This window comes from Drosophila navojoa, chromosome 5 (genome assembly GCF_054131105.1).
Source record: "Drosophila navojoa isolate 15081-1374.11 chromosome 5, UAZ_NAV_1.0, whole genome shotgun sequence".
Taxonomy (NCBI): domain Eukaryota; kingdom Metazoa; phylum Arthropoda; class Insecta; order Diptera; family Drosophilidae; genus Drosophila; species Drosophila navojoa.
In genome coordinates this window covers 2159127-2176721 of record NC_142893.1, presented here as the reverse complement: position 1 = coordinate 2176721, position 17595 = coordinate 2159127, and the positions used below count along the sequence as shown (strand labels likewise).

Here is a 17595-nt window from a genome sequence, read left to right as displayed (position 1 = left end):
ACGCATAAAGGGAAATAGAAGCACAATTACAATGCGCGCAAACAAATTAGTACTACTTGCTCTTCGACATATATATATCTGTTCGTTGTCGGATTTTGTTTCAAGTCTGCAAAATGGGTTACTGAACGGCCCTTTGGATTGCTTAGCGAAGCGTGTGGCGCGGATTTATAACGGAAGCTTAGCCCGTTGCCCATTGCCCGTTAGCCGATTCGAATCATGAATAAATTAACAATCGTTGACTACAAATTTGCATGCACAAAGAGCGAGATAGAGAGAGAGGGAGAGAGAGCGCGAGAGAGAGAGGTGTACTATATCTCTATAGACCCCAACTAAATGCACAGATATGTGCATATATACAGGCATTTATACATATATATGGCATATATTATCTGCCTTTGCATGCCCAACATGTTCTCAATGGGAAATTTGGGATTCGAGCCGTAAACTGACCCAAAAATTAATATTAATATTTAATCAAAAATGCATTTTTATATGAGATAAAAGATTAGGTAATCCAAAAATTTGAGCCACGCTGCATTAATTCAATGGAATTCTTGCTTTATTTTAATCATAAAGAAATTTTGATTATGAGTTTCATTAGACATTAACATAATATTTATAATAATATTTAATAATATTTTATAATATATTTATAATATTATTTAATAATATTTAATTACATATCAGTTTCAAAATATAGATTTTTGTGGTTTCCCTACTGAGACAAAAGCTAAGTAGTCAAAGTTTTAGTTTACGAACTATGCTCAGACCCACTTAGCGTATGTCTCCGAACTCTTTAAATAGAGTTCAGAGTAAGATTTAATATCTACAATGCTTAATTTTTTATGGTAATTGGGTTTCGAGCTTTACACTGAACCGCCCTAAACCTTTCTAGTAATATTTGTTTATATTTTCTTATTTTATTTCAAGTTTTCCAGCTACTTAGCATTGGTCAGCCATAAGCCCATATCTATGCATATTTATGGATAATTATGCAAACGGTAGCGCAGTCCCTTAACCTTTAGTTTTTCTTGCAACGCCCCCGAGTCAAGCGAGCCTTAAATCACAGCGTGTCCAAAAGTCTTTGTCTATGTCTCTGTCCAGCATCCACATCTCGATCTGCAACAGCAACTGCATCAGCATTTTGCGTGTGGTCAGCTCAATTCGAGGCCCACGCGCCACGCCCCACGCCCCACGCCACCTCCTGTCAACTCTCTGGCACCCACAAGAGCCACAAGAGCAAACAGACCAAAGCCCAAACTGACAGTTCGGACAGTTCGAAAGAGTTTTCGAATAGTTGGGCGTATGCAGCTTCGATTGGCAATGGAGGCGGCTAGCTGATGCTGATGTTTTGCTGGTGGGCGTGGCGTGGCGTGGGCAGCTCTTGAATAGCAGTCGAAAAATTATTGCAGAATTGTAAATTATTTGCACTGTCGACCTCATTGTCAGCGCTTTAAAAGAGTTAAAGACACAACACACACACACACACACACATATATATACACACACACATGCACACTCTAAATTACACACACTCTCTTCAATATGCAGCAATTCATGACATTAAATTCAAACGCGTTTCATGCAAATTTTATTTCGTTGCATTCGGTTTGGGTGTAAATGCTTCCCAAATAGCCCCATAATTATTTTCGAGTGTACTTAACCGAAAACCTGTCCAAATTGCTATTAAATGTTACTTTTAATTAGTTGACAGTAAAAATACATATACATATATACCGGTCTCTATACGTATGCTAATAGTCCATGTAGCTATAAATCAAGCTTTTCTATTGTAAATGCAAAAACTTGATTTGCATAAAAAGTTCGAATTACATAGCCAAATGAACAGACCCCAATTACGTATTACATTGTTAGTTATTTAATACCCTCTAATTGTTGTTGTATGGGGGAGTGCTCTGGACTGGACAATGCCCTTTACTCTACGCAGAACTGATATTTCAACAAATTTATGAGGTGTTGGTAGAGCAGGCATCCAAAATTCGAAAGGTTCTAATTCTGTACCCTCATCTCTGGAATCTATATAGTAAATGTGAAGTCTCTAGCTCTTGTGGCATTCGAGGAATTCAAATTATATGAAATATATAATGATATATCATTATAATAACGAAAGAATTCTGACTATAATTCCATTCCAGCCAAAACTCTTAGGGATCAGCTTATCTCTGTTTTAGTACTGCACTCATTTCCCATTCGTACTTTTATTACCCCTCCATTTCCTTGGCACATTTAGTTAATCTTAAGCTACAATTCCATCAAGGTCCATCACTCGCTCATAAGCAGTTAAAAGCTGCTTAGTATTTATTATATTCCACTCCAGCTATAATTATATATATAAAATGTTGCTTATCTCTGCAGCTCCCCCAATTACAGCTGGAACTCAACGCACACACACACACACACACACCCACGCAGGCTGTAATTACTTTCCATAAATTGCCTTTAAGGGTCTTTCGGGTCAGTCACAGGCCGAATTCGGCTGCGGCATCGGTCAGCTTCAAGTAGTAAGCGCCTTATGGGGCTTATTTGTAGCCTGCATTAAAAAAAAAAGCTAAAGAAATTGCCATTAAATGCAAGGCAAAAGTGTTTCCAGGTACTTTGAATGCCGGCTCACATGAAAGACGCGAGTATATTGGCTTTGGAGATACTTAGAATGTTTTCGATTTCTGTTAGGAGTATGCAATCTATATGGTCCAAATTTGAGAGCTAGAGTCACAATCACAATTAAATGCCAAATAATACTCAAGACTCTGACAAATCATAAGTGCGAAACCACTCAAGAATCGTACAATCTATACCTGAGTTATAACCTCAGTTCCTCAGTTCAATATATCATATAGTAAATATATCAATATTTTTATATGTATGTATTAATACCGAGCGAGTATTACGTAGTCGTCTACTCTCTCTCTCTCTCTCTCTCTCTCTCTCTCTCTCTCTCTCTCTTCCTCACTCTCACTGCTCCCTCTTTGTCCACTCTGTGCAATATTTATTTTTATGCCAACTGCAACTGGCCATTGATAAGCGCCGGATAGCAGCAGCAGCAGCAGCAGAGGCAGGAGCTGGAACAGCAGGAGGCGCAGTAGAGGCAGCACCAAACAGAAGCAAGTGACGGGCGGTGTCGGTACTTTGAAAGGGGGGCGTGGCCACTGTGACAGCGGAAATTTATGGTCGTCACATAAAACGCATAATCAGTAAACGAATGTGCCGCACAGTCGAGCCGGATTAACCGAATGACCGGACGGAAAGACAAGCAGACGGATGCGCGAATGGACGAATGGACGAGTGGACTGAATGTCTCTCCAGCTCCTGCTCTCTCTTCTCAGCTTTAAATGATTGCGCGCTTGACGAATGTGCAACATTCAATGAACATCATGACTATATATAAATATATTAATTTATCCGTCTGCCACTATTTAAGGCATATAAATTAGTTAGGGAAGGGCAGATAGCTATAGGAAAGGAAGGGAAATAATTATCGCAGCTATAGGTTAAAGAGTCAGCTAGGACAGGAAATTTATTCAACTATCTCTAACATACACTCAAGATATAGTAAATATTTAGGAACAGTTCTCAAAACTATAAATAAAGAAGCTCAAGCTAAGGTATGCCAAGGAATACTCAGACCATATATCGTAATTATATAAAAACCAAAAAACGAAAAATCTAAATATTTAATTGGAGATGGGATAGTTTGTTAATAATCGAAAAATATAAATGTTATAAAAAACTATTAATATGCTCCATCTAAATCGTAGATAAGTACATACATACATATATGCTCCATCTTTTTTATGACTTATGCGCCAACGGAAGCTAAAGTTGATGGAAATGCAAATACCCTGGCGACTGCACCTTAAAAGGCAGAAGCGAATTCGAAATGGAAATGGAAATGAGAATGGGATTGGGATTGCGAATGGGAAGGGGAATGGGAATGAGTCACGGGCGCTAAATTAGATTCCTGAAGTGCAACGTCTGCACTTTGCACCTATTGCACAGACAATTGAGTAAGAGGTAGAGGCAGCGGTAGAGGCGGCGGTAGAGATATGGGTGGGGTAGCTGGCTGCATGTTGCATGCCACAAAGCTGATTGTTTATTAAGTCAATGCAATGCCATTAGCTGACCTTTTGACTGCGCCAATGGCATTGATGTGCCAGCTAATTAAGTTTGCAACGGCCAAAGCCAAAAGATCGAAGCAGGCGAAGAAGCTGACTGCATGAGTCACCTACATATATACATATACATATATATAGATATATATGTATTACTATATGTGAAGCCAAAGTCCAGCTGGTTTGATAACAGTTAAATTGATTTTGATTGCTTTATTTGATGATCATAAATCAAAGGCGCATAGAACTGCGAAGCGGCACGTGGGCCGCATTTGAAAAGCAAAGTGAAAAACTTGCCACAGATGGTTGCATGATATGGAGGCAGCCAAACACACGAGCAACGAACGCACTTGGACGCTGCCCACTTGGCTGCTGCTTCAGCTGTCCGATAGCCGGACACGATACGAAACGAAAACATTTTGTGCGATTTGCTTGTAAGTTTTGGAATACCCTGGACAAATTAGGAGTGACTCAGTGGGGGCATATTGGTTTTGATGATTAAATGTGTAACAGACTAGAAAGTAAATAGGAAAATTGTTGTTTTCTTTTTTAAACTTTTCGATTAAGTTCACTTTATCGATAAGTTATCGGTCTGCTAGTCCAGCATATATATTCGAAATATTTATTCGATTTGAACATATCCATAATTTTCCATTGGCACAAATTAAATATGCTTAGTATATATTAAAAAATTTAATTTTAATTTTTTTTATAGCCAACAGGCGATAAATATAAATTTTCAGTCTGAACAAATTGCAAATTTATATATAATAAAACTGTGTAAATTTTTATAAAGCTATGACATGTTCTACAGAACTATACGCTATACAATGTCTAGGTCTTCAGAGAGCAAGCAATCATGTATTGTAAGCCCAAGCTAATTTTTACTCCATATAAAATATATAGCTTTAATAGTTTCATCATCTCTTAACTCTAAAGTCCTTCAGAAACTCCGCTTTCTGATCGTTATCTCATTTTGTAAGGCTTCAAGCTTACTACAGGGTATCTGACCCCTCGCTCATATCCAGCTTTTTGCACACTTTGAGGCATTCATTTATTAGACGCTCGTTTGCAGCAAAAGAGTTGAGCGTTAGACTTGACCAAAAAAAAAAAAAAAACGAAAGAAAAAAACGAAAGAAAACTGGATTGCTCGCATGTGGTTGAATGGACGCAGTCAAGTCAAAAGCATTTGGCCACAGTCGAAGCTGGAGTTGGAGTTGGAGCTGGCGCTGGAGTTGGAGCAGGAGTTGAAGCTCTAGTTGCCGTTGTTGCCCACTCGAATGCCTCCAAGTGCCAATTTTATCAAATTATTTGCACTTAACTCGCAAATTCAATTTGAAATAACGAGCAAATTGTTGTTGCCTGTTGTTGTTGTTGTTGTTGCTGTTGTTGTTGCTGTGGCAGTTGTTGTTAGCAATTGGCTTTGGGGGCCGACACAGTTCACAGACATGTGGCATGTGGGGACATGCTAAGCAGAAAGAAACTTAGGATATCTGTGGCACGCATACTCCTTGCTTTTCCACAGGTGCAACAATAATCGATATCTTTGTCAGCTGCAAATATTGGGTCAACACGTCAATTGTGCCACACAGGGTGGCAACGCCTGACAGCCAAACAATTCGCAAGGGGCCGGAGGGGAGAACGACATGGTCAAAAGGCACAGTGCTGCCAGGTGCACAGTTTTGTTAAAAGTGTGGCCAAGTGGAGAGTGTGGAGTGTGTGTAGAGTAAAGTGGAGATTTATGGATGGAGGGTGTTGAGTGGAGAAAGGGCAATGGAGAATGGAGATTTTGAAGTGAAAATGTAGAATGGATAGGGCTATGGAGAGAAGAATAGAGAAAAGGGAATGAGAAGAAAAGATAGGGAAGAGAATGAGAGATGGAAAAAGGAGATGCGATAGTTGATAGTGGAGAGAGAAGACCTGAAATTAAAGATCAGGTAATGAACAGCTGTGAGTAGTAATGTCTCCACTATCAACTATCCTATCTCCTCTTTCCAGAGCTGTGAGTAGAGTGTAGAGCACTGTGAAAAGTGGACAGGGTAAGGAAAGTAGAAAGTGGAGAGGGAAAAGCGCAGCGTTGAGTGGAGAGAGTAGAGTATGGAAAGTAAAGAGTGTAGAATGTAAAGTGGAGAGTTGAAAGTGCAGAGTGAACATGGAAAAGCGGAGGATGGAACATAAGTCTACAGCATGGAGAATGTAAAGCAACGACTGGAAAGCAAAGAATAGAGACTGCAGAATGATGAGTGAAATATAGAATGTAAAGAGTGCAAAGCCGAGTGGAAAGCGAGCAAACTGACTGCAGCAACTTTTCATATATTTATTTGAGGAGAGAGTTTTTCATATGAATAGCTGAATTATAGATCAACTGTTGTCGAATAAATATCCAATGCATGGCTATGAATATTACCATGAAGCTTATTTATTTATAAATTTCCACAATACTTTTAGGTTTCTCGAGTAGCTCTTGAGCTCCAACAACTTGAAATTTGTTTGCCTGATTGCTGTGGGATTTCGTCACATGTTCCCCTGGCATCGTATCAGTGTGCAGTCTCGTGCGATTGCATTATTGGCTTCATGTACTTTAGCTGTGCCCATTGAGGCACTTGAAGATATGTTTTCTGTTGCAACACAATGCTCCAGATTAGTGGCTAGAGAGCTTCAAGTGTGTGTGTGTGTGTGTGAGTGTGTGTGTGTGTTTGTCGGCCAGCTGGCTGGGCGAATAGTAACAATAATTTTGACACTTCTTTTGGGGGTGCCGGAGCCGGTGCCATTGCCGTTGCCGGATTATAAGCATTGGGCAAGATCTTTGAGCTATGCAACCAGCCAGGCGATGCGATACGATCAACAGCCCACGCGACGAAGCTCGAAGCTCGTAGCTGGAAGCTGGTTGAGCAAGTTTTTGGCTGCAGACACAGCGGCTGCAATTGAAGGCTGTCAGCTGGCATTAATCAAGCAGACTCTATCTCTCTCTCACTCTACGTTTACTTATATATATTTCCCATTGATTATTGCAGGCAAAACGAGAAGGACTGTGACGAGGATGACAAGGACGATGTGCACGATATAATGCCGCCAGCGAATTATATACAAATATCGCAGGGCAAAATCCAATTGGTGCATCAGGCGCGCTCCCTGGAGCACGAGCCGGCGCTCAGTCTGGAGCGTGCCAGCGATAAGGTGAGTTAGTGTGTGCAGCAGTTAAAGTAAAACTCAGCAAGTATACCCCATGTAAATCCAACTGGTGCTGGCTCGTAGCTCGTAGCTCGTAACTCTGCTTAGCCTGGTAGCAGCGCCCAAATGCAATTACAGACCCATTATACAACATTCAACTATACATTATTGTCATTTGTATAACCCTCACCCATCCATCTGCCAATTGGGCTGGCCTGGGAAAGGCGCCGTCGTGCTTCTCCTTGGCGTGCGCAAAAACCTGACATGCAACACCCTTTGAACCTGAACTGAGATTAGCTGAAGTGCAGCCACTTGCAGCTACAGATTGATGCGAGTCAAAATTCCCGCATGTGAATGCACTTTTGACATGCTTAGGGTTGACTGACTGCATCATTGTGATTAGCTTTTGTTTCAAATTTGACTAGAATGTATAGAGTTGTGATGAGCTTGACTCGGCAGCTATGGCTTTAGCAGGAGCTTTAACATGTAGCTTATGCTGCTGTTAATATTTGTCATTATGACTATTAACATATAACCGAAGCAGCTCTCAGTGCTTGGACTTAAATCACCTTTAAGATTTAGTTTAGCGTGTGGTTTCAATTTGGCAGTAGGATGTTCATAAAACTCTACTTAATAACAAATACTTTATCCTGCTGTTAAATTTTAACTGCCCGTCTCTTCATGTAAATACATTCCTAGCTTGTCGCTTAACTTTGACCACAAATAAAGTAAAAATGAATTTTTAACATGCAGTTTAACTACCCATATAAACACGTAGCTTTGCCTTCTGCTGTTAAAATTTAACAAACAGTTTGACCCTCCAGCAGAGTGTTTAGAGTCTCTAAAACCCCAGTCCAGCTTCAACTGCGTGTCTCTCTCGTGTCTGTCTTTCATGTGTTTGGGTCATAAATCAGTGAATCTCTATCGGCGTCTTACCATCTGCTTAGAATGCTGCTGATAACCTACATGATATTTTTAGCAACATTTGAAGCAAGGGTTAAGCTCATCATTCTAAACATTTGGCATGATTTGATCTGTGGCAAGATTTATGTTCAATGTGATTAAAACTGCGGCCTGCTTTCATCTCGTCAGATTCTTCGCTCATGCTTTACATATTACGCTTAGAATTGAGGTTATGTTTAAGATTTACAACGTGATTTATAGATAAATTCGGTGATTTGGCGAGTGTGTGTAATGGGGTTTCAGAAGTTTTTTGGAAAGTATTTTATTTTTGACTTGGATTTGGGTCATCTTTGTGAGGTATAATGATGCTACTGGCTGAAGTTGGGATCAGCTTTTATATCATTCGCTATGATTCACAAATGTTATTCACATTTGACATTCGAATGACATATTTGAAGTAGAGCTTACGTCATTTTCAAGACCTGGAATAGTTAGATTTTGATGTGGGGGGTATGTATATATATACATATCTATATATCTATAACAGGCAGATCATTCTGCATGAAGTATAGCATTGGCATGAGAAAAGAAGAAGATAAGATCACTTTGCTGTATCTTCCTATTCATAACTGAATATTATTCTGAGTATTTCAACTGCTAATCAGCTAGAAAATTCTAGGAATTTTATATTCTAGACTTTATTGATTCACAATTATTCAGAATGATAAACTTTAGATTTTTCATTATCGGAGTATCTATTATTCAGAGTGATGTGCGTCCTCGGTCCTTATCCAGCGTATTCATTTTGCTGAGTTTCAACTACCCATCATTCCCCATAATACCAAATGATAGAATTGTCCATCTTTCATATCATTGACTATCATTTATAATTACAGACTTTAGACAACATTCGGAATGATAGACTCAGTACGACCATCATTCCCGTTACTCACTACTGGAAATCTTGTAATCCACTCATTCCAGCAATTGCCCAACTACATCATTCCCTTATATTCCTCATAAGAGATATGTCCAGCATTCGCTCTCGTTCTGAATGATTCACTACTCACTAGCCATCGTTAATATTCGCTCACTCGCATCATTCACTCACATCGCTTTGCATTTGCCACACCTCAACTGAAGCTCTTCATTCCGACTGACACCTTCATCGATGCCAAATCAGCGTCAGCTGTTCGGCTGCATTTTTCAGCTGTTGTGCAGCTCCACTTGACTGTTATGGGCAATTGCGGCTCGTTTTGGCACTGGTTCGCTCTCGCGTTTCCCATGAGCGTGTTTAGCTAAGCGTTCCCATAAAACTTTGGATGCTCGAGCATGGGGTTTATGCGATCACGTTTCGACTTCCGTGACGCTTTAATAGCGCTAACTATGGCGCAGGCGCGCACTGGACCACTTGATTTATGGCCACCTCTGGCAGCCGTGGAACGTGGCCAACTTGGCCTGGCCCCATAAGCAGCTGCAAATGAGCTCCGAGCATCCGAGCATCCGAGAATCTGTGGCTATGTAAAATTGCTTAGGACAGAGCTGAGCCATGCCGTGTAATGTTTCCCAGAAATCTCGCGACTCTTAGAAGCGGCCCAGCAGGCAGCTGGCTGATGGCTGATGTCTGATGGCTGCTAGCTGCTGGCTGCTAATTGAAGCTGTCTTTAAGCCTGGCCCGCACAGTGGGACAAATGCAGCGTCTGTATTGATTGCCACACATGTTGAGCAGCTTCTCTCACTCTGCCTACTCCCTCTCTCTCTCTCACTTTCCTCAAATGGCAACACCCACTCACAGATGGCTGCTGCAGCAGCTGCTCCCTCTCCCTCTCTCCCTCTCTCTCTAAATGGCATCTTGATTATGCCGCTCGCATACAATGGACCTGCTGCTGTTGCAGTTACTGCTGCATCCACTCTGTCTGCATCCCAGCGCCCTGTCATCAGAACCCAGTCACGTTCTCTGCGCGGCTGCAGTTGCATTTCTGCGACGTCTGATTGAACTAAAGTGCTGCAAGCAGCAGTTGATCGACGCGCTAATACCCTGCATCTGCTAAGCATAATATGATAGTGTAATATTTGTTTGAATTGGAATGTAAATCATAAATCAGAAATATATGCATCATATGATGCGAGTTATACGATAGTTGGCATACGATATTCGCCATATTTCTCATACGACATTCCTTATACTATATTAAAATTCTGTTCTGTATACGATATTAATCATGCTGTTTGCCATACGATTTTCGGCATGCAATATTTTGTTTACGATATACGGACACAATACGATATTTGTCATACGATATTCGTTATAATATATTCAAAAATTGCCATTCTGTTTACTATATTCACAATAGTTTGCATACGATATTCGCTATACCATGTTTGGCATACGATATTCGCTATACCATGTTTGGCATACGATATTCAGCATACGGTATTCATTACTTTCCAACTCTTCAAATCTCTACAAGTTTTCCTTATGCTTTCATCCACCTGCTCACATATTCAACAACTAATACACCCCATTTGCTGCACTATGCCATGGGCTCGACGCATAAAAAGTTCATTGAACGTGCGGCAATTTATGTGCAACGTTTGCACTTCGTCTTCGGCACCTGCCCCTGCCGCATCGATCTGCCCCCTTGAATCTTTGTTTGTTTATTTATTTGCCAGCTTTGGATTCGCAACGTTTTTGGTTTCAGTTTCGCTTGCTGGCTGGCTGGCGGCTTGGCTCAGCTGTTGCCAGTTGCCAGTCGCCACTTGGCTGCGGCAAATGCAGTTGCAAGTTGCAGTTGCACATGCGCAGCAGACAGCAATCGTTGCCTTTGTTCTGCTGAGTGTGTGTGTGTGTGTATGCGCGAGGCAATAAAGCGAAGAAGTATGAGTAACATAGCTATGCGTATACCCTGTAGTCAATAGAGTGCATAGAGTATGTTGTAAGGGATGTCCACTTGCTTGTAACAGTCTCTGTCTCTCTCTATGTATGTCTTTTACTAGCTCTCTCTCTCTCTCTCGTTGTCCGTATGCCTTGACTTCTCCCTTTGATAAGAAAGCGAGAATTTCTTTCTTCCCTAGATCCTTCATTGTGTAGTATCTGTGAGAGAATCTCTTCTTCTCTGTATATGGTCTCTCTCTCTCTCTCACACACTCGTTTACTATCTCTGTATATGTATTTGTCTCTCTCTCTCTCTCTCTCTCTCTCTGTCTCAGTCACTCAATCTGTCTCTCGCCCTTTATCTCACTCTATCTCTTTCTCTCTCTCTCTCTCTTACACACTCACTCACTTTCTCTTCCTCCCGCTCTCTCTATCTCTCAATCTCTCTCTCTTTCTTTCTCTCTATATCTAATGTAAGCTTTCCATAGCACTCCACTTCATCTCAGTTTGCAGGGTATCTCTTAGTTCACCCTCGCTTACCTCTTCAGTTAGGCACTCTAGCATGTCAGAGTCACAAGTGATATATAGCTCAAGCTTTAGTTATTTTTTTATTTTTCAAGCCATCGCACACACTCGACAACAACAGTTTTATATTGTTCAGATAAGCGGTTTCTATATACATATGTATATCTATATATATGTTACATACGCTTTAAATAGGTTAGACACGCATTAGTATTTATCAAGTGGCACATTTATAGCAAAACGATCTCACTTGGAATACGTATATATGTACATATATACATATATATTTGTATATCTATATGTATAAATCTGCCTTATAACTCTTTTATGGCTCTGAAATGGACTCCACTTAACCCACTCGACGTCTGCGTAATTTCCTGCCACAAATCATGGCTGAATCATGCATCTAGCCAGGCTCAAACTGGCATACAAATAGCACAGAAATATGTGCAAACGGGGGTGGTATGACAAATTGCCAGAACTAGAAATACATAAATATATATATGGCATATTTAAAATAAACTGATTTCTCTAACTGCCCTCGCTTGCTGGCCCAGCCTTTTGGCATTTATTAATTTCCTTCACACCAAAAAAACAATAAATATATATACATATATGTATTGTATATGTATATATATTTATCTATTTTTCTAGCTATAACAATTAGATTTTTACAACTTCCACTCGACTAATTTTTAGTGTTTACAGCAAAATATGTTTTACGATATGTTTGATTGTCTCCCTCTCTCTCTGTCTCTGTCTCTCTCTGCCTTTCTCTATTGGCGCTGCTGTTTAACATTTGTTTTTACGATCCCATTTAAAATTTTGTTTTTTTGTTTTGTGGTCGCTACTTTGTCTAGCGCCTAAAAAACCACTGGACTCTCTCGACGAATAGGCTAAAAGTTGACTCGCTGGCTAGCCGGGTGACAAAGGCTCATAAAATAGCTTCAACTCCAGTGGAAACTCCAACTCCAACTCCAATTCCAATTATGAGACTGTCATTCCAACTTCCTGCTGACGCCCACCCAGCTGAGACCTTATATAGGCAGCCAAGTGGGGGAACCTATCCAAAACAAGTCATAGATAGATCGCTCTGCTATGCAAGTGCCTTTGCTTTGTTCGTGCTGTTGCTGTTGCTGTTGCATGCCACACTCGACTGAATTATGGGCCTTGCACACCTGCACAATCAATTCCGCGTCGAGTCCCAGAGACCTTCGCATCGCGTGCAAATGCAAAAGTTACCAAATATCCAAATAAATTCATTTGCTCGTAAATTAATTTAAATTTTTTATTATTTTCGAATTAATTTACTCATGCTCCACTTAAAGTTCACGTTGGCTCAATTACCAACAGTTAGAATGTTGCAATCGGTTGGCAATGAATGCTTAATACTCTACCAAAAGCCATCTATTGTGTAAATTGATCTAACACTTTACACTAAATACCCTAACATATTTTCTTTTCGATTTGCCAGCTACAAAAACCAATATACCCCTTTCACCTCACTTAGCAGTTATAAAAAAAAAACTGCTGCAACTGTGTGGCAACGCCGCTTTGTTGCCTCGATAAAAATGCAGTCGATAAGCCAAGTTTAGCAACAGTTCAATTACAGCTCGTTCGTTATCTTCGACCCGCATTTAGTCGAACTACATAAAAACCGTAATTTGGCTCATAAATAGCTCATTCGCAGCTCGTTATCTTTGGCGAGATGTTGCAACTGACAGCTCTTATCAATAAAATGCTCACGTTAATTTATCGCCAAGTGATATTTCATAACCAAATTTGGTCGCTTGCAAAGCTTTGATCAACTTTTAAATATTTAAAAATTGTTTTTAAGGCTGAAAAAGATTTGAAAACTATTTTTATATGATATTTTAAGCTGAACAAAATTTAGGTATAATTCGATAATACTTGCTTAGCATTTTTAAATTGAAAGTCGAGTTAAGATCTCAATAGTCAATGTATTATCGATTATTATCGATACGACAACAGACAGCTTTTCAAACTGCTTGCTTTCGTCTGATTGCCAGTTATGTGGACAATGATTAACTGCAACTTTAGAACTTTAGAAACTAACAGCTAAGCTATAAAATGTGAGTCAAAATTACGCAAAATGCTTTTTGCTAGAGCTAAATATATCTATTCTAATTTATAGCTACGTCAATGCCAAGACAATTTGCTAATATTAACTGCCAGTTAAATAGCTTAACAACATGTTCAAGCTCAAGAGCTTCAAGTGTCTCTTAAATTTCAATCACAGATCTTTAAATGAGTCTAACTCAACTAAAACAGATTGTCAACGGCTTGTCAATGTCAGAACAGTTTAGAGAAAACTTAAAATAATATATTTATAGATTGATAATAAGGCAAAGTGGCTGTCTACAATCTGAACTGTCAGTTCGTTTAACTCTATTGATATGGAAGTACGATATGATTGTATATCTTGTTCAACGATTGCCTCATCGATTGTTAATTATTGTTGTGCTCTAATTTTGACAGACAAATTTGTTATCAGTGATTGACTGGAGCCTCTCAGCCTTGTTAACAAACCGTTTATGGCTAACTAATTGTTATCTCTTGATACTAGAGTAGTTCGTAGTCTTCCTACTGTATTAACTACATGTTGAATGTGTAACAGCTTTTGGCTAATTGTAATCTTCTGTTTATAATTTAAAATCTTTGGTTAATAGTCGCTTACACACACACACACACACGCCTACATATGCATATAGAAATATATAAGAATATATTACGCATACGCCTCATTGGTTTCATTGGTCATCTATCGACTCTATACACACACTCATCCACTCACACTACCACACACACACACACACACACCTGGCACTTTCACTCTTCATCGCACTGCTAAATCATCTATTGGATTTGCTTCGATATCGTTGCCATATCTCAATCCAAAAATCTTTGCATTTTGTTCTTCAGTTTGCGTTTCTTTCTTTTTGTTGTTCTTTTGCAGGATTTGTTATTGGAAAGGCGAATGATTGAGATTGAAGGCGCGCTGCTGCGTTTGCAGGAGCAGTTCCAAAAAGTGAGTATATATATGTGTGCTGCCCACAACTATTCGAAATTGTCCGCCAGCGTTGCCAGACCTTACCCATTTCCCAGCTCTTGCTCATCTATGTTGCGAGAGGGACGCAAGTGCTTTCAGCTACATACATACATATATGTATTAGATGTTTATATTTCCTGCCAAATTGGTTCGCATGGACATTCTGACCATCTCCCACCCTCCCCCTCTCTCGGCCCAGATGTGCTCATTAATCGTGCTGTTGGCATTTTTGCCTAGAGTCGTTTGGGCTCTCGTGGTTTATGTGGTCAACGGACCAGAGCCTCGGAGCCACTGACTGTGGCAAGCTATGCACATGCCACACAGCAGCAAAACAACATTCGCCGGACAGCAAGCTCGGCTATGGTAATTAAAAGTTACAAGCTTTAATTACACGCAGCCAGAAATTAGATTATCCATGCAACGGACTAGAGCTCTGCTGGCGAGTGAGACTCTAGGAAGGGACTCTGTTTCGGGTTTGACTCTTGAACTTGGAACTAGTTGGGTTGTTGTTGTTGCTTAGTTAAAATATTGTAAAATTTGAGGTTTGATTCGTGTTTTACATTCTAAATCGTATCACCTAGTTGACTTGTTGGTATTTTCAATGTAAGGATTTGTCGAGCTATGGTTGCCTTTGTCTATCTTCTACTGTCTTTGTTAACATCTTCTGTCTAATCTTAGCTCTTACCATTGCTACCATGTTGTAGCTAACCCTAGCTAAGATCTTGCCCTCTTTTGAAGGGCTAGAAGAGTTTAGACTCTATGTTTAGTTAGTTATTGCTAGACCATGAACCATGGACTCTCAAGTCTGATCAAAGATTGCCAAGCTGAAAGCCATGTCGATGTTTGCCCTTTTCATGTTTTTCTGTCTATTTCTATACTACCTTCTATATTCTAGATCTAAATGAACGATAAGACCTAAAGAGCACGAAATGTTTAGAATTAAAACTGGTTGACCCAAGACCCTTTTCGAGTGAAGCTGGTAGAGTCTAGATTTTATAGCTAGCTCTTTCCTTCATCATTTTCAATGAAGTATGCTCAAGCCTTACAGAAATTCATATGTATCCAAGTCTCTTGACTGTCTAGACCTAGCTGTTAAGCCTCGCCTCTCGTCTTACGCAGCAGCAGACCCTAGTTGAGTTATAGCCCCCATTTTTCGCTGACTGTAGAGCGCCTTGGCTTGGTTTTGCTTCCTGCTTTTAGTTAAGACATTGCAGCTTTAGGCCTTCGTCTTTTTTCTTGGAGCTGTTATTGCAAACACCTTTTCCGGCCGAGGGAAAGGGAAAAAATCTCGTATCTAAATGGCACATCTTGAGTCATCTTTTGGGGTGTCAGTTTTATGGCCGAGGCAAACGCATTTCCGGCTTTAGGTAATTGAATTTGATAACAGCCTACAGTATTTTGGCTGCTGCTTGGCCCAAATAAATGGCTAACGAGTTAAACAGCGGAGTTTATCGTGTGAAAAGGCACAGCATGCGGCCTGAAGAGCCATCACTAGCTAGTCCTGCTGCTGCCGGCTCCTGGCCAATGATTTCCGCAACGAAATTGCTGACGCCCGGCCACAGGAAGCGCTGGAGACAAAAACCCAAACAGCAGCAGCCCCCTTAAGTGTATGGGTGTGGGCGTGGCATTTGGTTTTTCGCCTCAGTTCGTCTGATTTTCTATGCTCTGCTTCTTTTTCTTCTCGGTTCTGGCAAAAGCGCAAATTTACGAGCTATGGCTCTGGCATTGGCATTGGCAATGGCAGAGCTACAGCTACAGCTACTGTCGCCCTCTGCTTCCGCTCTGCCCCCCTTTCATACAGCTCGTTATCGCAGCTCCAAGTGCCACCACCACCACCACCACCACCGCCTTCGCCTTTTGGGCTCATGCATGGGAATCCGATTACTTTGCCAGTATGCGCATTCCTTTGCTCCATGCGCTTTTCATGGCCGAGTAATATGAGATTTTTGATGAACTATGTAACGTTCGCAAGAAGAGGCGCTCTGAGTGTTACAGTAGATATATGTATAAGAAGGTGTGCAGATAGATAGGAGATCGATGAATATATAGAGTGATAGATAGACTCGTAAATGAATAAATGGATGAGTTGATAGATAGACAGATAGAATAGATATATAACCACCCGTTGAGGTTAGGTTAAGCAGCTATAGCTAGCTCTATCTATCTATGTATACATATCTATATCTAGATATATATATGTACATAGATGGATAGATCTAGCTATAGCTGCTTAACCTAACCTCAATGGGTGGTTATATAGATCGATGGAGGGGTCATAAGTATCTATGTATATATATCTATGGAAAGAAAAATACAGATATATGGATTAGACGCATAGCTATGTGCATGGATAAATTGATAGATGGATGGATGATATATCGAGGATAAGATGGGTCGCTAGAAAGATGGATGAATGGGAAATATATATATATATAAGTAGATTTTAGGATAGATAGATAAATGGACGACAGATGAATTTTTATAGGGATGGTTTATAGACTGGTGGATGAAAATATGCCTATAGAGATAGCTAAGTAACTTGGTAGATGTATAGGTACATTAAGAGATAGATATATATGAGGTTAAGCAGTTATAGCTAGCTAGGTAACTAGATATATGTATGTATATATTATACATAAGAAGAAACTGAATCGATTTATCGCTCTATTCGCTCTCTAAGCTCTTTTAAACTTTTTGATAGTTAGCATGTGAAATCAGTTGACATGGACGTGCGACAGATGTTCTAAAAGAGTAGGTCAGCTCTTAGAAGAAGAGATATACATACATTATGCATATATCTATATTGAAAGCTATGCTAGATACCATTAATTTGAATATGCAAGATTTCCTAGTCTAAAGTTTTTCTAGAAAAGATTCTAAGAAGGTACAAGCTGTACCAAGATAACCCTGACTCTTTCTCT

The 17595-nt window shown here is 40.0% G+C and overlaps 1 protein-coding gene across 4 annotated transcripts in view; it reads left to right on the top strand.

Annotated features, from left to right (window-relative positions):
* Positions 1 to 17595, top strand: part of LOC108654261 (uncharacterized) — a 53966-nt gene that overhangs the window by 16060 nt on the left and 20311 nt on the right. For 2 of the 4 annotated variants that reach the window (XM_018105428.3, XM_018105431.3), the window contains exons 2-3: positions 7145 to 7307; positions 14582 to 14653. In XM_018105428.3, coding sequence (XP_017960917.1) covers positions 7145 to 7307; positions 14582 to 14653 — 235 coding nt within the window. The remainder of the gene's footprint in view (positions 1 to 7144; positions 7308 to 14581; positions 14654 to 17595) is intronic. The other 2 variants (XM_018105430.3, XM_018105432.3) reach the window with 1 other exon arrangement.